The 21155-nt window shown below is 31.6% G+C and overlaps 3 protein-coding genes across 3 annotated transcripts; 1 reads left to right on the top strand and 2 right to left on the bottom strand.

The window, feature by feature from the left end:
• The first annotated feature begins 755 nt into the window (after window positions 1–755).
• On the top strand, window positions 756–3760 carry LOC115697388 (transcription factor GTE3, chloroplastic). Its single transcript, XM_030624373.2, has 3 exons — window positions 756–2831; window positions 2945–2990; window positions 3474–3760. The coding sequence occupies exons 1-2, from the start codon at window positions 1561–1563 to the stop codon at window positions 2949–2951; spliced, it is 1278 nt and encodes a 425-aa protein (XP_030480233.2). The 5' UTR covers window positions 756–1560; the 3' UTR covers window positions 2952–2990; window positions 3474–3760.
• Window positions 3761–9953: 6193 nt separating this feature from the next.
• Window positions 9954–12646, bottom strand: LOC115697281 (malate dehydrogenase 1, mitochondrial). Its single transcript, XM_030624220.2, has 7 exons — window positions 12235–12646; window positions 11985–12158; window positions 11722–11890; window positions 11122–11183; window positions 10887–11008; window positions 10675–10792; window positions 9954–10429 (listed from the first exon to the last, which is right to left on the bottom strand). The coding sequence occupies exons 1-7, from the start codon at window positions 12496–12498 to the stop codon at window positions 10289–10291; spliced, it is 1050 nt and encodes a 349-aa protein (XP_030480080.1). The 5' UTR covers window positions 12499–12646; the 3' UTR covers window positions 9954–10288.
• A 2546-nt stretch (window positions 12647–15192) lies between these two features.
• Window positions 15193–20874, bottom strand: LOC115698201 (tRNA dimethylallyltransferase 9). The gene is made up of 12 exons (XM_030625392.2): window positions 20582–20874; window positions 19441–19494; window positions 19254–19296; window positions 19010–19118; window positions 18385–18583; window positions 17206–17431; window positions 16991–17085; window positions 16765–16859; window positions 16390–16465; window positions 15971–16107; window positions 15710–15886; window positions 15193–15626 (listed from the first exon to the last, which is right to left on the bottom strand). Exons 1-11 carry the CDS (start codon window positions 20813–20815, stop codon window positions 15805–15807), a joined length of 1350 nt encoding a protein of 449 aa, XP_030481252.2. The 5' UTR covers window positions 20816–20874; the 3' UTR covers window positions 15193–15626; window positions 15710–15804.
• Window positions 20875–21155: the final 281 nt, after the last annotated feature.

Genomic DNA, 21155 nt, shown 5'->3' with positions numbered 1-21155 from the left:
GTGATTAAAGTAAATATGGACATTGCTTTGTTCTCTGTTGTCAATTTTTTGTTGCTAGAGATGTTTCACGTCCGATTTTAGAGGTTATTTCCTCCTGCACAAAATGGTAGACATCTCCTGAGATGGCAGAGTCGATGGAGGTGCGGAAGGTTTTGAGTTGGATCAAAAAGAAAGCATGGAGTAGAGTGGTTATTGAAACAAATAGTCTTATTTTGGTACAAGCTAATAGAAACCTCTTATCTAGTTATCCTATTTTAAGAATATTATTATTGATTGCAAAGTGTTTATGCACGATTTGAGTGATTTTTCTATTTTCTTTGTAGAATGGTCTGCAAATAGTGTAACTCATTTTTTTACAAGAACTTTCTATTTGGTTCCCGATCGTATTATCAAGAATGACAATATTTCTCCTAAATTTCTTGATGTGATCTTGAATGATTGTCATTAATAAAGTTTTTCTTGTTTAAAAAAAATAAAAATTCATTTATTAAAAAAAAAATAGTGTTATCGTCAACCTCTTATTACAACTATTTAATCAATCTCTATGCTCGAAAATACATGTTTGAATAATTTTTTTTATTGTGATATTCGTTATAATTATAACATAATCCTTATAAATTTTTAAAAACTTTCGAACAATTTATAATACTAAAAATATATATGAAGTTTTTTTTGAATACGTTTAATAAACTAGAATATTAAAAACTCTATTTTTTAATATTATAAACTATTAAAAATAATATTATAACTATAATAAAACATAACTTAAATTAAACTCCACCTCAAGTGTAAGTAAACCTTAAATAAACCTAAACAAAGGATCCAAGTCCAAATCCACCTTAGGACCACACTGAAAGCACTAACGCGCTCCGTGAGCGCGTGTATTCCACACCCCTAAAAACTATCTTTTCCAGATATCACTTTCCAACTTTCCATTCTTCTAGGGTTTGATTTTCTTCCCCGAATTCAAAACCCTAATTTCCAACCCCTAATTCCAGACTAACAACCCTAATCTCCCCCCTAATTTCACTGATTTTCACTTTCGGTCTTCAATTAGCGTTCTCCAAACTTCTCTTCCCATAATCAGAAACCCTAGCTTTTTCCCAAACAGTTTCCATTTTGGGATTTTTTTTTTGTTCGATCAAAGTCAAAGTTACGATTTTTATTTCCATGTATGGTTGATCTTGCTAAAATCCAAGTCACTTCCATCAATTACATCAAGTTCTGCAACTTTTTTCGCGGTTGAAAGCGGCGGCGGTGGCGGCTTCCGACGACTCATCGAGCGAGAGTTGCCCTGTATCGGATCCCTCCGATAGGGTCAATGGCTATGGGTATTCAAAGTTTGAGAATCGAGTTAGGTTTAGCTTAAATTCATGCTCAAAGATTGATTTAAGAAAGCTAAGAGAAAAGCTCATTAAGGAGCTTGATCAAGTTAGGTGCTTGGCTAAGAGGGTTGTTGTTGTTAATAATAGTAATAATAATAATAATCAGCAGAGTGGTGGAACAACTCATTCTCAGTTTTCTGCTAATTATTATGTAACTAAACAAGTTGAGAGCACAATGAGGGTGAATTCTGAGGTGGGTTCTGTTGGGCATCGCGATTCGAGGTCAGTTCGAGTTGGAGCAGAGGATAGCAGCCATGGTGATTTTGTGAATAAGAAGAAGAAGAAGAAGAAGGAAGAGAATAGTAACAAGAAATTGAAGTCATTGTCATCATCATCATCATCCAAAGGTGGGAAAAGAGTTGATGATGATCATCATCATGGAGTAGTGAGATTTGGGCAGAGTAAAGATAAGTATTCTAGTCAATTGTTTAAGAGTTGTGTTAATTTGCTTGAGAAATTGATGAAACATAAGTTTGGTTGGGTTTTTAATGTACCTGTAGATGTTAAAGGGTTAGGATTACTTGATTATAATTCAATTATTAAGCATCCAATGGATTTGGGAACTGTTAAGAGTAGATTGTTAAACAAAACATTGTATAAGTCACCAATTGAGTTTGCTGATGATGTTAGACTTACTTTTAATAATGCCATGTTGTATAACCCGAAAGGACAAGATGTTCATTCCATGGCTGAACAGTTGTTGAAGATATTTGAAGATAGATGGGCTGGTATAGAGAAAGAGTTTAATCTTAACAAACAAGATGAAATTGATGATGATGATGAAGATGATGATGTGTTGTTGGGAAGGCCTTCAGCTCCTACTCGAATTCGTTCAGCTCGTTCGACAATGTCAACCCCGCCAATGAGAAGTTTTGTTCAGCCCCAACAAGATGAAATTAATGATGGTGAAGAAGAAGATGATGATGATGTGCTGTTGCGAAGGCCATCGGCTCCTTCAATGCTTTCAGCCCCAGCAATGAGAAGTTTCAATCAGCTCCAACAAGATGAAATCGATGATGGTGAAGGAGATGATAATGATGTGTTGTTGCGAAGGCCCTCGGCTCCAACTAAGTATCGTTCGGCTCCTTCAATGCTTTCAACCCCAGCAATGAAAAGTTTAGATAGAGCAGAATCTGTAACAAAACCAGTGAATCCCATTTCGGTAACCACCACCCCAATACCAAAGAAACCGAAACCTATGGAAGCTGTTAAAAGAGATATGACCTATGAAGAGAAACAAATGCTTAGTACAAACCTTCAGAATTTACCTTCAGAGAAGCTAGACAATGTTGTTCAGATCATTAAGAAGAGAACTCCTGGACTTTCTCATCAAGAAGATGAAATTGAAGTGGACATTGCTAGTCTTGAAGCTGAAACACTTTGGGAGTTGGATAGGTTTGTGAACAGTTACAAGAGGAGTTTGATGAGCACTAATAAGAGAAAAGAGTAAGGACCCTTTTTCTTTTACCTTTTTCAATTGATTCATATTTTGATGAAAATGAAAGAATGAATACATTTTGGTCTGACCCAAATATGATTTTATCTGACCATCTTTGCAGAATGTAGCTTCATCTGCTGTAGAGATAAGTAAAGGATCCATAACAGGTAACTGTCTTTGACTCTTAGAAAGGGAAAACAAGTACTTTGGCTTTTTGTCTAATCTTTTTTATTCTATTAACTTTTTGAGGAAAATAACATTAGTAACTGTTACCTTGTTTGTTTCACTTTCAACTTTATATGTTGAAAACAAAAACCATGTTTTTTTGACTGTTAAAAGAGAGAGAAAAGTGACCTCAAAAGGGTTATAAGGCCAAGTGGTCTTGTTGGCTCTCTTAGAGATAAAAAATATAACTGAAAATTTCCTATTCATACTTTTTACTTTACATTTATAAAACATTATTCATTACTCAAAAACATATTAAAGGAGGGTTTCGGTTTACAAAATACGTGATTTTAGTGATGTATTTTGAAGAATAAAGTAGATTATCGGTTAAGAGAGTGCTCGGTTTGAGTTCCGATTATAGTTTTCTGGTCTCAAAATATTGTAAAGTTGTGATTGTGATTGTGGTTTTTTTTTTGTTTATGCAGATTCAGACAATGATGGTAATTCTTCCTATGGAGAAATTTTATTGACCAAAGAATTAAATGCTTTTGTTATGTCAAAGAAGTTTTAGGTAGGAGGAAGAAGTAGCTTCTATATATATATATATAAATATAAATATTTATATTGTTATGATATTATTAAGAAAATGTCAATGTGATTGGTCTTTTTAGCTGGTTAAATTTGGGCTCTCTCTGTTTATTTTTTGTTTATGAGCAGCCAGCTTTGTCTTTTGTGTACTTGAAATTGTTAATTACAATTTGAGTCTTTCTCACTCTCAATTCTCACTTTTGTTGTTTTTTATTTTTAAAGAGATGTATATATTTGTTCTTTTTAATTTTAAAAAAATAAGCACTTGATTAAAAATAAAGGATAAGAAACAAAGGGTACTACCTTTTTGAGACTAAAACAAAAAGGAACAAGAGTTAGAAATCGAAGAAAAAAAGAAAAGCATTTTCAAAAAATTAACATTTAATAATTTGGAAAGATAAAAAATAAGACAATATTTTCAAAGAATTAATATTTAATAATTCAAAAATATAGAAAAATAAAAGAACATTTTCAAAGAATTAACATCTAATAATTTGAAAAAATAGAAAAATAAAAGAACATTTTTAAAGAATTAACATTTAATAATCTGAGAAGATAGAAAAACAAGATAGCATTTTTAAAGAAATAACATATGACAATCTAAAAAGACAAATAAACAAGAGAGCATTTTCAAAGCATTAACATCTAATAATTTGAAAAGAGAAAAACAAGAGAGTATTTTTAAAGAATTAACATCTTATAATCCGAAAAGACCAAAAAAAAAAAAACAAGAGAGCCTTTTCAAAGAATTTACATCTAATAATTCAAAAAGAGAAGAAGAAAAACAAGAGAGCATTTTTAATTCCAGATCCAAAATTGAAGGATTTGACATTTAGTGAAGAAAAAAACTTTAGACTATTGAGAATGAGTTGGCTTCTAATATAGTAATTTTATTATGTATAAAAATCCAAAACTACACTCTTGAGGAAATGAGAGCATCTCTTGTGGGATAAGTTAAAAATTACTTATTTTTATTACACACTAACTAAATATAATTCTAAAATAATTTTTATTGATAAATATTCTTTTTATAATCAAAGTACTAAATATAATCTCACATAACTTATCAAAATTAGAGCTTTTACTGCACATAATGAAAATATAACCTATAAAACTGAGTATAAATTAAAGAATAATAAAATGAAGGTAAAAATTAAAATAAAAAATGACAAATAGATATAAGGGGTAAGTTGAAAAATACCTCTTTTATTAATCAATTAATCAAATTTACCTCTAATTCTATATTTATTTGAAACATACCTCTTTTTATATGTATTGTACTCAAAATACCTTAACATAAGAGAGTCGCATGGAGAGTATCTTGAAGTAACAGGGGTAAAATTGGTACAATGTTTAAAAAAAAGAGGTAAAAATAATAGACTTTAAAAAAGAAGGTAAAAATAAAAGAGGACAATATAAAAAGGGTATAGAGTGTAATTTCTTCTAGATATAAAGTGTAATTTCCTCATCTCTTGTTCGATATTGCAAAATTGTTTTTCAATATATTTAGTAAAAATTAACAAAATTATATGTTATATATTTTCTTAATAGATTTAATCACAAAGTTTAATATAAATAACATTAATTAATAGTGAAAGAGGAGATAAAAAATATGATATATATTTATCAAGAAGAAAAATTATTAAAAAAATGTTATCAGTAATGCTATAAAAATGTTTATGTATCACTATTAGAGAATTATTTTTAGAGAAAAAAACAGAAAAATATAAAAAAGGAAAAAAAATTACAAAAATACTTTGGGCCGGCCCATTAAACATTTATACAGTCCACATACAAATATTTACAAAAATACCACATTCACTAAGCCTTCAGCTGTACAGAGCGAACCATGAAGGTGAAAATACCGCGATCGTTTCAAAACCGCAAAACAACCAAAATGAAACCAAAACGATAAAAATACAACTGTTAAAATAACTCCCCTAATATCGAAATCTATATTCATGAAATGTAGATCTGTAACAAACAGATCTGGAGCTCCCACCAAATCCAAAACAATGTATGATGTGAAAAATTTTAAAAAAACCTCATGAATAATACATCTACGTTATATACAGTTGCATTTTGATTGATTACTGGTTTCCAATATATATATATTTTTTTAGAAACACAATAAGAAGAGTAAATTCGAATTAAGGTACAACCAGTTACGTATAAGTCAGTTTATTTTTTGTTTTGGTTGCCTTATAGTTGCATTATCGTTTTATGTTAGTTTATATATTATGCAGGAATTTAATTTGTCGGGGACTAAGAAATAGTAGTTATACATAGTAAGTTTTGTGCAAAATAGTTGCATATTAGTTTTATAATGAAATAACATATGCAAGTAGCAAAACTATAATAAAACTACAAAACAACTGTATACAAACGAAAATACAGGAAAAACTCTTTGAACATCAACATCCATGATAAATCTCATTGTTACCCATTGATGATATAAAAATAGACAGGAAACAACTAGAAAAAAAATATATTAAAAAAAAAAATACATACAGAAGGTGTTTACACTATTAAAAAACTATGAAAAAACTATTACAAAATGAGAAATAATCAAATGAAGAAACTGAAATGAAAAACAATAAAACATCTCGAAAAACAAAAATAGAAAAAAAAATGTTTAAAATGGGGGGAAACGAAAATGAAACCGAAAACAAACCTCAGTTCGAACAGCAGCACCAACATTATCGTTTTTCCCATAAACATCTTCAGCCATTTTTTCTTGCACACCGACCTTTGTTTTCTTCTTAGGAGGAGCTCTCCCACGCTTCGTTAATGGAGGAGCAAAATCAGAGTCTTCCTCCTCAATAATAGGACGTTTTCCCTTAACTTTATTAGCTAGTGATTTCAAACCATTTTGGATTTTTTTTTTTTTTTTGAACAGGGGAAGGAGATGAAGAAGAACGGGTCACATCCATTTTATATAAAGATTGGGAAACAAAAAGAAAGAGAGAAAATGGTTATGGGATGGTTTAGTGGGAGTTGAAAAAATTTTGAAGAACAAAAATGAGAGGGAAAATGGTTGAGGAATCGTGGGGAGTTAAGGTTCAACAACGGAGGTTATTTGTTATTTTAAAAAAAAAAAAAAACTGAAATGAAATAAAAAATCAAAGGAAAACAAAAGAAAAAGAGAGAGGGAAGTGATTGAGGGATGCATGATGGTTGATAGCGAGTTGACGTGACTGGTGCATGGATGGGATGTGTATGTGGTATATGTGTAATAAAATATAGAGAAAAGGTAAAAAAATTGCTTTAACCGTGTGTAGGTTTATATGTAATAAAGTGTGTAATTTGTATTTTTGGTGTAAAAATTTCTTATTTTTATCAATTAATGCTAAAAATTGTTTAATGTATGTAGCCGCACTTTATTGAAGGGAATGAAATTTTATGTTATTGATTAAATTAATGATTTCTCTTGAAAAAAAAAATGTACAATACATTTTAGAATCTTTTATTAACATTCTCAACTTGAAGTTTTTTGTACTCTAAAATCTAGAATAGGTCAAATTGTCAAATCAAAAAAATAGAATGTTATCATATAGCTTTGTATCAGTTAAATTCACGAGTTGGAGATAAGCAGACTCACTGCTGACATCCACCACAGGGCAAATCACTGCCTAAGCCCCAAAATGATTCTACCATAGAGGTCAACGATAGGCAATAACTCCCCCCAAACACAGCTTAAAACTTTCATTGTACTCTGCTCTCCAAAAAGCAACTCTTCTCAAAATCTCAAAAAGTGGGGAGTTAGAATCTTATTCTAACTAAGGATTCTTATGGTTCCGAAGGATCTAGATACATGACAATTAGGAACGGAGAGCTTCCCCCCCCTTTTCCAGGTCTTAAGAATGGTAATTTTAAGAATAAGTGATTGTCCTTCTCTGACCCTTATTACCCAACCTAAAAGGGGACAGCTAAAGCGTTCCACTTATTGAATAGGGTTCTAGGGTCAGTCCGCGAACCTGGATGCTGAAGGCGTCCTTGGGGTGATCTCATAGTTCCTACGAGGTGGAGACGATGGAGTCGGTCCATGTATTTTCCTTTCTTTTGTCGCATTTCGCTCAAAGAGTTGAAAGGAGATAGTGCATCAAGCTGTTCGCAAGGGCCAACTTGATCCTTTTCCCCAAAGATCCCAAATGAGGGAACCCTAAAAGAGTCGCCGACTCCAACTACCGTCCATGTACGATCTATACTAGATTTGGTCAACTGCCCTTTCTACTTCTTGTATATTCTTGACAGTCTATCTTTGTCCCAGTAGAGTATTTTAGTGACATGTTTCGGTCCTCTTCCCTATTACTTAGAAAAAGCAAGCCACTGGTTGAGGTACAAGATACTATCATTATCGCCTTGAAAATTAGACAACCAACTTGTAATCGCAACGATCCAACTGCAAGAGCAGAGCTCTACCAACTGAGCTATAAACTCCCGAGCTAAGTGGAGCATGCATGAAGGAGTCAAATGCTTCTTCTATTCTTTTCCTTGTCGTAGTTGGGCTATCATGGACTTGAACCAGATACCTAGCTCGTGAAGTAAATCATCACACCGATGGTCGTCCAACCAATTTAGAGAGAATCAATAGATTTTTTTTCTAAAGCGATTTATTCTTCTCAAATGCCACATACAACTCTCTGTTTTACTACACTCTCCAAGTGTGCTTGTTCCTCCATTCTTCCCTAACATAGCAAGTTTTTGTAAAATAGCTTTGATGAGAAGGAAAAAGAAGGTGTTAAGAGACCCTCTAGACCCAACCCTTGACACTCTAAGATCTATTTTTCAAACTTAATCCCATTTTGAGTAAGGAGATAGATAAATACACATCCCATTGCACTGATCAGGGGCGCTCATAGTGACTGAGGGGGTGAAAGACCAAGAAATGAGTTATATATTAGCCAAACATTTTTCTTATGACTAGATCCAATCTTTCAGTCCCTGTGAAAAGAAAAAAGAATTTCATACATTTTTAGTGCATAAAATTGAAAGTGACAAATAACATAAAAATGATGAGAGTAGCATCTTATATATAAATATATATATATATATATATATCTTTAATATTTAGTAGGAGTTTCAAGTTTTATTTAAGGAAATTGTTATTAATTTTGTTAAAAAGACCACATTGTTTAGAAACTAGTATACCTTCTATATGTAAACTATAAGTAATACTTTTTTTTTTATTATTTTATTTAATTCTAGAAAATAAATATATTTATTTACTGAAATTTTTATTTGAAATCTCATTAAAGTGTTTGATTATATTTACATAAATTAATTTTTATAATATAAAAAGATGAAAAAAAAATAATAAACATAACAAATTAGGTATAAATGACAAGCGAAAATTACTTTTCATTTAAGTTGTGATACTTTGTACAACTGGTTTATAGCAGTTAATTGTTTTGTATTTGGAAAAAAAAAGAGTATTTTGTATTATTTAATTTGAGTTTGAATTATGTATACATTTGAGATGAGATGGAAAATTTAACTAATTATATATTTATTGGACCAATTTTTATTTCTAAATCTAAACTATTCAATATTGGTCACACATAACATAAGTCTCTTCTCTCTACGACCACCATGACCATAGACCCAATAACCACCACAAACCCAATGACCACTGCGGACTCAACGATTTCACGATCGACATATTTTCAAAAAATAAATTTTATGATTAATGTTTGTTATCTATGAGTAAATGTGATTTAGAAATAGAATCGAAAATGACCAGATTTGAATTTTAAACAAAAAAAATAGTTTTTTTGTCAAGCCCAATAGTGGTCTGATGCTTTCGTGTTGTTAAAATGAGTAAGATGCCTTAAATTTAGATATCTCCTCAAAACAAGAGTAAAAAGAAATACCATTTTAAACCCTAAAAAATTACCAATTAAACCTTTTGATTTATTAAATAACACCCTATATTTTTTTAAAATTGTACAAATAAAATTTTAAATTAATTTTTTGTCAAAATAAAACTTAATAATAATCTAATTTAAAGATATTATAATAAAACTGATTTATTTGTTCATATTAAAAATTATCTTAAAATTAATTATATTAAAAAATAAAATTGTGAAAACTTGAGTTCATAGTCTTATTTTTATTATTTTAAAAATATAATCTATTTTATCATTTAACAAAACAAAAAATTTAATTGATAAAATTTACAAAATACAAAATCTAAATTAATATTTACCCTTACCTATAAGTAAATTTAAATTTAAAACCCAAATAAACAATGGAATACTAAATAAGCATTTTTCAAAGTACTAAATCTATAGTCTAGTAGGGTTCTTCTACTAAATCTATAATTTCATAAGAATAATAATAAACAAAAACAAAAATAACTGAGCACCAAATGAACATTTACCCAAAAAATAAAACGAGATTCGATTAGATTCCTCCTCTTTTTCGAGTAATCGGATGAATGGAACAAAGCAATCCCATCTTAAAATTTAAGTTATTTGTTCAAAATTAACGAAATTTGCAGTTTAAAATTATATATGTAAGTAGAAAAAAGAAAACCCTACTCTAATCGAAGTATCGAAAAGCCGGTGCTGATCAACAGCAATTATACAGCAATAAAAGAAAGCTTAAAACTGCAAAAATTGATTTGGTCTTTTTAAGTTTGTTTTGTTCCTTTTTTAAATTCTTAAAATCCAACAAAGACATTATTACCAATGTCGGTTGCCTTCTTCTCTTAACTCTGGTTGGCAAACTTGATACCCTTCTCGATCGAAGATTTGAGCTCCGGCTTCAAGATTTCTAATCCTTCTTTCTCGTAGTCTGAGAGAGCACCCAGACCCAAAACCTCCTCCACACCGTTCTTTCCTAGACGAACCTGCAATAGTAAACATCGAAAAGTTCATTTCTTGTCCGCTAAGGCCAATGTTAACACAATAAATTGGTGATAAATCTACAAAAGCATGTGTGACATTGTTTCAATAGGTGGTTGTAACAGTTATTAATGTACAAAACTATGTTCTTATGATAAAATTGGCGAAAGAATGATGCCTACAAAATTTTTTTTAAGAAAATTTGACAACGTAATGACAAAAACATCTCGGAAAAAACCTTTGTTGTTACCTTTGAAGCAAAGAATGGAAGGTCGGTGACACTTGATTGCACAAAGGAACATTCCACAACATCTGGAACCCCATTAAGACCCTTAAGACAGGCATCAGCGAAAAGTGCTCCCGCATAGCTGCAAAGTTGAGAAAAGAAAAAATCAATTTAGTCTCCAAATGAAAGCAAAGATCAAAGCAGCAGAGAGAGACAAAACATGATTTAATGCTTACGCCATTGACAATGTTGCAGATCCCTTTCCAGCCTTGGCCTCAACAACTTCTGTTCCTCCATCCTGTGTTCTCTTTGTAAGAGCCACAATTTGATCGTGTGGCAAATTAGCTTGTGGAGTGGCCTACAGATATTAAAAGAAACACCGACAAGTTAGACAAAGACACAAAACGCAAACTCATCTAACCAAAACAGGAATATTTTATTTTCATAAAGAAGCTAATCGATGAAACCTACTTGAGAGAACAATGGGAGAATGGTTACACCGGCATGACCACCAACAACAGGTACATTAACCCCTGCAAGAAAAACATAATAGTGTCATTAAGCTTCTTTTTCTTCTAAAGATTATATTTAAAGTCATTACTTTTAGAACCTAATAAAATAAGAATAAGTGATAAACTATACTACTTAGCCTTATTTTGATAACTTTTCACAAAGTAGCCATCTACAGAACAAAGACACTTTGCAAATAAAAGAAAGGAAAATGCTATTTTGCAAAATAAACACTATATTACCAAGCATTCAATCAAATAAACACTTTCAATATTTCAAAATTATATAATAAGAACTAAGAAAGTCTAAAAAGCTTCTTTTGTTCCTAAAATTATATTTAAAGTCATTACTTTTAGAACATAATAAATATGAACAAATAGTGAAAAAACACACATTATTTGAAAGTCAATTTACAAATAGTGCAAACACCAAATGTTATTTTTCAAAAACAAAAATGAAATTTACAAAGCAACCAAATAAACATATATTTATAACCAATTTCAATTTTCAAGCAAAATTAAATTAAAATTCAGAAATAAAATAAAGAGAGATCTTTCATACCAGCAACTGGAACATTAGCTTTCCCAGCATAGAAAGTCCTAGCACGAACCACATCAAGAGTTGTAACACCAAACAACTTCTTCTCATCATAAGTTCCAGCTTTCTTAAAAACCTCAGCCGCAATTGGCACAGTCGAGTTAACAGGGTTACTAATCATGTTAACAACAGCCTGAAAACAAAAAATTATCAATAAAAACCCAAACTTTATTCTTTTAATTTGCATGAACTTAATTATTAAAGCTTCAAAATTCAATTATACTCACATGAGGACAGTACTTAGCAATCGCAGCACAAAGCGATTTCACAATCCCAGCGTTAATGTTAAACAGATCATCACGAGTCATACCAGGCTTTCTTGGTACTCCAGCTGGGATTATCACAACATCAGCATCTTTCAAAGCTTCACCGAGATTCTCCTCACCGACATATCCCTTAACCTAAACTCCAAATTTCAGAATCAGATCAGAGAAAACCCTAGTCGAATCCAAATTCAAGGAAATGAGAGAGACAAACCTCAGATCTGGTGTTGATATGGCTGACATCAGCGGCGACACCAGGAGTAGCGGCGATATCGTAGAGAGATAAGCTCGAGACGAGAGGATTAAGCTTCATGAGGAGAGAGAGAGGTTGACCTATACCTCCGGCGGCACCGAGAACGACGACTTTACGCTCAGGTACGGATTCGGAGGAGAAACCGCGGCGGAGGACTTGGCCTCTGGTGAAGGAGGAGGTTGAAGTTAGGGCTGTACGGACGGATCTCAACATGGATGACCTCATTTTCTTTGGCTATGGAGATTTGAGAGAGAGAAAATGGGGTTTGAGAGTATCGAAGAGAGAGGAAGACGATGAGTGAGTCGAGTTGAGTTGAGTTCAGTCTCGAGTTTGGTATTTATAGTGGGAACGAGTTAAGACCCTGTTTGGTTGGATGGTATTATAATTAGCCAAACAGAATATTATATGATAAATTAATTTTAATTTTTTTTTTTGAATTTTGGTGGTGGGGAAAATTAAATTAATTGTCTCATGTTCTTTCTTCTTCATATAAATTGGGGATTATTTTTTTAAAAAAAAATAATACAAAATTCAGAAAAATGCAGTGTGGAATTTTAAATAATTTTACCGTTTTTAAAATTTTATTTACATAAGGCTAATTAGAATTTTTATCTCTTTAACTTTTACATGTATTAAATCATGCCCCTAAATTTTTTTGACCGTTAAAAATTTCCTTTGAACTATTGAGATTATTGGATTTAAGTACTTTTGTCCGATTTCATTTAATTTTACCAATTCAGTAATTATTTACATACTAAATTATGTTCTTCAGACTTATGTCCATCAAACTTTGACATGTACTAAATTATATCTCTTAATTTTTTTTTTTTAAAGAAAAACGTACTTAGGATAAATAAAAACAGCTAGACCTCTCTGTCATTACTTAAAAGGTTTTCAGGGATGGTTGATAACAGTATAAAACCAAACTTCTAGTGAGTAAACGCCCACTTAGCCATATTACAGGCCGCAAAGTTACAAGTCCTACTAATATTAGAGAAAATACAACTAATAAACAAGGGAGAAGACCTATTACAAAATGAGACATAATTCTCAAGTGCCCAATGAGACTCCTTCCCATTAAGAGCATTGATAACTACTCTCGAGTCGCTCTCCACAATAACAAACTTGGAACTAAGGTCCTTAGCAACCATCAAAGCTAAATAGCAGGTCGCCGCTTCCCCACATAATGCATCAAAAAAATCCAACTGAGACGTTTGAACCTGAACCATCCTGCCAAGATGATTCATTGCTACAACTGCAGTACACATACTTTCTAAACCCACTTTAACATCACAATTCAGCTTAATCCAATCTTAAACTTTCATTCATGTTAGACTTTTTTTACTAAAATTGGACAAAAGTCCTTAAATTTAACAATCTCAATAGTTTAGAGAGTTTTTTTAACGGTCTAAGAAGTTTAGGGGCATGATTTGGTACATATCAAAGTTCGGGGGGCAAAAATATCTTACATAAAATTATATATTTTTTTTATGTATTTTTATGTTGTACTTTTGTTATTTTGTTGTTGATTTTTTGTTATTTGTATATTATTTGTTGTTATTTTTGTGTTTTTATAAAATATCGTTAAAAAATATATAAAAAAAAAAAGTAAAGGTAAAACTGTAAATTTTCTTAAAAAAAATAACAGTTTATGTAATTTTTTCTAAATTGTGTGTAATATATGATTATTTTTTTTTTTGGTGAAATGAGAATAAGACACTGTTGGGTTGGTTGTTCATTTTTTTTTTCTTGTTCACCAGATAAAATATATGATAATTAATTTTATTTTATTTTTGTGTTTTGTGGTGGGGGAAAACTAATTAATATTAGGAATATAATATAAATTTAATATGACATTTTTCTTAAAATTTGTGAATATGACATATTTTTGGCAAAGAACCTTGTCATTGTCATATATATTCTTTTTGAAATTAAACATAGGAAAAATAAAATAAAATCAAAGGTGCTAAAGTTATATGAGACTAGTTTTACAATAATGGTTTAATTGTTGGTTGTTTAAAATGTTCAAAAACAATTTTATAACCTCATTTTAATGTATAATATATAGTTTTCTTTTTAATTAAAAATGCATGCGTTAATTACAATAACAAATATATTTTTTATATGTTAATATAAACAAGGTATTTTTTTAAAAATAAATAAATAAATAAATAATTTAGGTTTGAAAAAAAAAATGATAAAGAATCACTTTATACAATGTCATAAACATTGGTCCCTTTTAAAAAAAAGTTTTTTTTTTTTTCACTTTATAAATAATTAAGTGTACCTAAAATGACAAAGAGAAAAGAAGTTTCTTTCTCTTGTAAGTATCAATTGAATACCAACCACTAAATTTTGGTATGGGAATCAATTCATTCATGCCTCTAACTTCAAAACTTGAGTTCTCTTTTTGATTTTGAGCAATTAGACTCATTTAATGTGTTTAACTTGTTAAATTTACGATTGACATTCTTTTCTTCTCCCTTCTAGAAATGGAAAAGATCGAAGCTCCTATAACAATATATGAACTTGATATTAAATTGTACTAATAAGAGTATGATACATCTATATATTGTTAGACACCACTATAATCTTTTACAGATTATGGTTTACTTAGTGCTATTGTACGAAGAAACACAACAACACAAATATCTCGAAATGTTTAGTCCCAACAAAATTTTGAGTTCACTTTAGTACAATTAAGAACAAAAACAGAATGAAAAATTTTCGAACACTATTCGAATTTGAGCCTGAAAAATGATACCAATTGCAGTTCAATACCTTCATGTATTGTTAGACACCACTATTACTTTTTACAAATTATGGTTTACTTAATATTAATACACAACACAAATATCTCGAAGTTTTTAGCCCCCAACAAAATTTTGAGTTCACTTTGGTACAATTAAGAACAAAAAATGAATGAAAAAATTTCAATTCGAACTTAAGAAATGATACCAATAGCAGTATAATACCTTTATGCGTCGTTAGACACCAGTACTATCTTTTACAAATTTTCGTTTACTTAATACTACTACATGAAGAAACACAACAACACAAATATCTCGAAGCCCCAACAAAATTTTGAGTTCACTTCGGTACAATTAAGAACATTTTTCAGGCACTATTCGAATTCGAGCCCGAAAAATGCATATATAAACCCTCTCTCGAATTAACAAAATTGCATAATAGAAATTACATCACATATTCAATCCAATTCTACTTTTCTTTCTTACCTAAGTTACAAAATACGATAATGAACTCGTTCAAATTCGCCATGCTAACTAAAATCAACGAACTGAAGATGAGTGCTTGAAAATTGATGAGCAGCCAACGATAGCAGCCGTCGGTTGCTGCAGACATGAAATAGTAAGGATTGTAATATAAGCATATAAGCTCTAAATCAAGATATTGACACAAACAATCAAATTCTAACCTCTCAATGAAACTCATGAAATCGATCTGGACTCTGTGTTTCGGTTTATGAGTTTTTAGTACAATACTAAATCATAATAAAGTGAAAGAGAATGATTATACTTTGGCTATTGGTTCACTTTGTGTTTCTCTTATCCATTCTATAATCTCGGAACAATCTTCTCGTCTAACGTATTGCCTGCACAAAAACGCCATTTTTTATCGGTTATAGCATTATGTTAAAGAGAAAAGAGTTTCCTTACAACCATCCCGAAAATTGTACCTGTTTCTAGTTCGATAGGCCTTTAATTCAGAGGCTTCTCGGTGACCAGTTTCTTTCTTCATTTTAAGCTCATCGGGTACTACAATGTTTCCACTTTTGTCGTTGTATGCATCGTGAATGAAGTTAAGAACCTTGTCCTGTAAAAATCGCACACGAAAAACAAAATGAGAGTCGTAACGAGGAGTAATGTCACCGGTTTTCGCAGCAACTTGGCCGAAAAAGACTGATGAAAGCTCAAGCTTCGCTTCAGTTTACTTGTGTGATCTACCGTGAGCACGAGCGCTCAAGAACAAACAAATAGTAAAATGCATGCGTCTATTTTCTTTACCGAAACCGAATGGGATGTAATGCATAGAAGGGGGCATGAAAATAATCAATTTACTTTACCGAAATCGAAAAACACAACTCCATTGACATACCAAAGGTCTAGAAGCGTCGAGCCAGTGGTATATTTTCTCATTACGAAACCATGTCAATTGGCGTTTCGCAAAATTTCTGCACGAAATGTGAAGTTTAAATAAGACAAGTATTAAAAAAACATTCACAGATTGATAGAACTCGAGTTGTCACTCGGTTGTTGTTGAAAACCTGGAAGAGCATAATAGAACTTTATCTCATCATTTGTGTACAAACACAGAAAACACAATGCAATATTCATATAAATAAGACAAGTATTAAAAAAACATTCACAGATTGATAGAACTCGAGTTGTCACTCGGTTGTTGTCGATGGCCATGAAAGAACGTTTGCAGTACGAATCATACAGACGGATCATCTAACGAAAGAGGCATTACCTAGATGCTTTTTGGAAGTCAGCTAAAAAAGAATAAAACTCTCTAGGAGAACTCCCACCACCTTGCTCCCTACACATCAATAAATACTCCATAGCCTGAAATTTGTGATTCATATGAAACAAAATGAATCTTACATCTGTAAACACTTCCCTATTACAGCTTAAAAAACAAGTAAAAGTTTGTCCACTAAATTGTGAAAAAATGGGACAAGGTAAATGAGTTATACTTGTCTGTATCCGATTGCTCGGGTAGCTGAATTTGAATTGGGAAGAAGGCCTATATCAAGCAACCATCTGGCCTCGGACAAAAGTCCTTCATCTCCTACAATCGAAACACACAATGAGGTTAGTTCCCTAGCATTATTTCATAATAGATTAGGATAAATCATCAATTGGACAATCTCAAATTATCATTGAAATTCAGCTTAGGTGACACAATTACCAGTCAGCATATCCTCGCAGCGATAATCGATTGATTTGTAGAGATCGAGTCTTTGGCTAGTGAGGAAAAAACAACTAAAGTCATAGTCCAATTCCTTAGATTTAATATCCTCCACGACATCAGCAGAAGAGTCGGTGTCATGAGTATCGTCAGTTGCAGTAGGAATCCTTTGTTTCCGAAAAGAATCATAGGGTACTTCAAATGCAGATGGAGGGGATCCACTAGACTGCCATTCCATAAAACACAGTAAAAACAGTTTCAATTTATGTTGCATCTTAAAAGAGTGTAGTCCAAGAAAACGAATGGTAAGGTTGATGATCGACAACACAAATTGTATCGATCTTGCTTGTCTATGTTTGCATATTATGAGAAAAAAAAATAGACATCGAGACATTAAGGGTCCGTTTGGTGCATCGTGTTGTGTTGAATTGTATTGTATAGTATTATTTTAATATAATACTATGTTTGGTATTGACTTGGATTAATAGGTTGTGTAAAAAATTATACTATCTTTACCATAAACTGGACTCGGCTCCGGCCCCCGACCTCGAATCCAAACCCCGTCTTCAAACCATTTCTAAGTAGGGGTGCACATTTACATCCGAAACCCAAAACCCACCCGACCCAAAACCCAAAAAACCTGAAAAAAAAAATGGGTTTCAATTTTAGTAAACCGGGTTCAGGTTTTATTAATCTAAAACCCGAAAAAACTGGGTCACACCTGAATCCACCCGAAACCCGGATATATATATAATTATTTTATAAATTTTCTGAAAAGATAAAACCAAAAAAAAAACCTAATTCTAAACAATGATTACATTTTTATTTTCTTCTTCTTCTTTTATTTTTTTTCTTTTCATTTTTTCTGTGTTTTTTTTATGAAAAAATGTATAAAAATTATATCTTTCAAAGAAAAAAATGAAAGAAAGGTCAGCCAAACCTGAACCCAGTCAAAACCCACCCGATGTGCACCCTTATTTCTAAGTGTTACAATAAAAGCTAATCTAAATCATTCTTATGTATCAAATAATATGATTTATATTGTATTAAAATTTGTAATCATAATAATTAATACAATACAACCTTTTATACAGCCTGCAAAATGGACCCTAAAAACCACAAGAGGAACAAAGAGATAACACACTATTTCAAGGTAGCCAGAAACAACAAGAGGCCTACCTTAATGATTTCAAGGCTGCGTCGAAGTCGGTACCAATCATTATGAGCTAAAAGCTGGGCCTTAGGATCACCTGCATTTACAACCAACTGAACTGCAGCATCCCAGTCTTCAGTTCTTTGTAACTCAGCTAGTTCGGAGTACACTTCAGCAGCCACCTCTTGAGAAGCTTTGGGAACATCAGGCTTTCCGTATACAAACCTTTTCGACAACAATCAAAATTGTATCAGTTCCGCCAGTAGTATACCAGTATGTTAAACAACACAACTGAATTATAAGTTAAAAGAAAACCCAAAAAAACAAAAATGCATATAACACAAGAACATCACCTCAATCAGCAACATTCTAATTGTAAAAATAGCAACAACATCGATATAATCAATCTTTCCCGTTCTTTTTCTTTATGTTTTCGCTATGTCTTTCGATGTTTCTAACTCAAGTAATTATGAACTTTTCATAAAGACGAAATTCAAGGAAATTGAAAAACACATAGAAATACAACCTAGGCAAGCAATTAACAAGCAAATCTCATTGAAGAAACAAACTAATTGATTAGAAAAAGAGGAAAGAAACAAGAAAAAATCGAAGATTCATTTTTATTAAACAAAACGATATCAGAATACATACCATCTCAAGTACAAACCAGTCCCGCCAGTTACTATTGGAACACGGCCATTATCAAGAATAGTTCTCGTGGCTTGCCTAGCATCCTCGAAAAATTGTCCAACAGAATACTCTGAAGAATATAACGAAATACCAAACTACCAATTCAAAATTCAAAGCAAGATTCATCATTTCATTACAGCTTCCAAATCCTACAAAATCATGAACATATAACATTTACAAGTAGGGGGTTCTAAATATGACAAACCTTCCGACGGGTGCAAAATGTCGATTAGATGATGTGGCACCACCTGCACCCACAAGAACAAAAAGTTAAAAGGTTGTATAATCTCAACTTTAGCATCTGGAAATAATTTTACAGCAACCATAAGGTCAATATTCATGGCTTAAAACATAATCTTGAAAAAGAAACATATACAATAAGATAAAAGGACCTTTCTGTCACTTTCAGGAGGCTTGGCAGATCCAACATCGAGACCCCTATACACCTGTGACAAATATAAAAAAAATAACATAACAAAATTATCTCATTTGTTATAAGATTAGTAGTTGTTGGAATTAATTTTGGTGGACTAGTATAAACATATTAAGCATTGTTAGACAACCATATTTGTGTTGGCAAGATAATGATATTATTAGAGACCATAATGGGATGGTGCCATTTTTCTAATTTAGATAGTCTCCTTGGACACACTCTACAAACTTATGTGACTAGCCCATTGAGTCTCATACACTCTACAAACTTTCTTACCATCATCTTCATCTAACAATTTGGCTAACAATTTTCATGGAAGAAGATGGCTTTTACTCAAGGTCAAAGCAGCCATGGTGGAGGTGTACATCTATTTACTCTTCTTTTAGCTATAGTATACTAAACTAAAACATCAAATGCATGTTATTATTGATGAGATTGTTAAATCTAAATGTAATTAATATCTGCTATAATTCTCATCTTAGTTTTAAAAGTAGTTGCATATCTATGTATGCAAGCCATGAATGAAGCATAAGCATATTGGGAAAGTTATTGGCTTAACTCAACCTAACAAAACTGGCTTGTTAAGGTTGGATTGCCCTCACTTTATTAAGTGAAATATATATCACCAATCAATGTGAGACTCTAATAAGCACCCTCATGCAAAAACTAGGCCCACTCTAAAACTATATTAGAAAAGTTATTGAGCTTAACTGGCTTGTTAAGAAAAGATTGCCCTCACCTGAATCAAATCAAGTATATATCACCAGCCAATTCTAATAAAGCATAGGCAATATGATGACTTAGTCCTTCAAAATCAATAATTTGAAAACCAATTCAAATTTCTAAACAATCAAGACCTCTTAAAAAATGTAGCTAAACTACACAAATGGAAATGAATCTTATAAAAGAAAAAACATGTTGGTAATTTAAACTAACTTGTTTTCAACCTTAAGAATGTTTAGCTGAAGAAATGAATTTCATTCATTCATATCTTTAAACAACTCAAAATTTCAATCAAAAAAGACAATTTTTTTCTCTCTTTTTCTAAATTATATTTATGTGGGCAACAATAAAATGAGGAAAAAAAACGACCCTCGAACCTGAACAGAGTCGGCACTGATGATTTCTCCATTGATGCGCTTGGCTAGCTCCAAGGCGAGTCTGGTTTTGCCGGCACCGGTGGGGCCAGATATGACTATGACTTTGTCTTTGTCCTTTGTAGCGGCGGTGGTGAGGAAACGGCGGCAACGAGGGAGGTTGAGAGATGGAGCTGAGCGGAGGAGAAGGGTTTCAGGGGAGTAAAGGCAACATGTTCGGATTGTAGCCATTATCATTGCTTTGCTCTTTTGTTTTGGAAAATAGAAAGAAAGTTCGGTGTGCTTTTGGATAGCTTTATAAATTTTGTTTTTTTTTTTTTTCAAGAATAATAATAAATTGGATCAAAATAATAATAATAATAATAATAATAATAATAATAATAATAATAATAGTTCTTGTCATTTTTACTTGTATTTAACCCGTTTAAATTTTGGTAGTAAAATTCTTTAAATTACTGAATCAGTAGTAAATTTAAGGTGCCATCCAATTAGTTGTTATTATGATTGTTTATGTGCATACTCTTGTACATGCGACATCTTTATTTTTTTTAATTGCTACTAGCAAAGTGTTGAGGTT

Source organism: Cannabis sativa, chromosome 7 (assembly GCF_029168945.1).
Source record: "Cannabis sativa cultivar Pink pepper isolate KNU-18-1 chromosome 7, ASM2916894v1, whole genome shotgun sequence".
In the NCBI taxonomy this organism is placed as follows: Eukaryota; Viridiplantae; Streptophyta; class Magnoliopsida; order Rosales; family Cannabaceae; genus Cannabis; species Cannabis sativa.
Note: the sequence above shows the minus strand (reverse complement) of the source record. Positions and strands in the feature narration are given on the sequence as shown.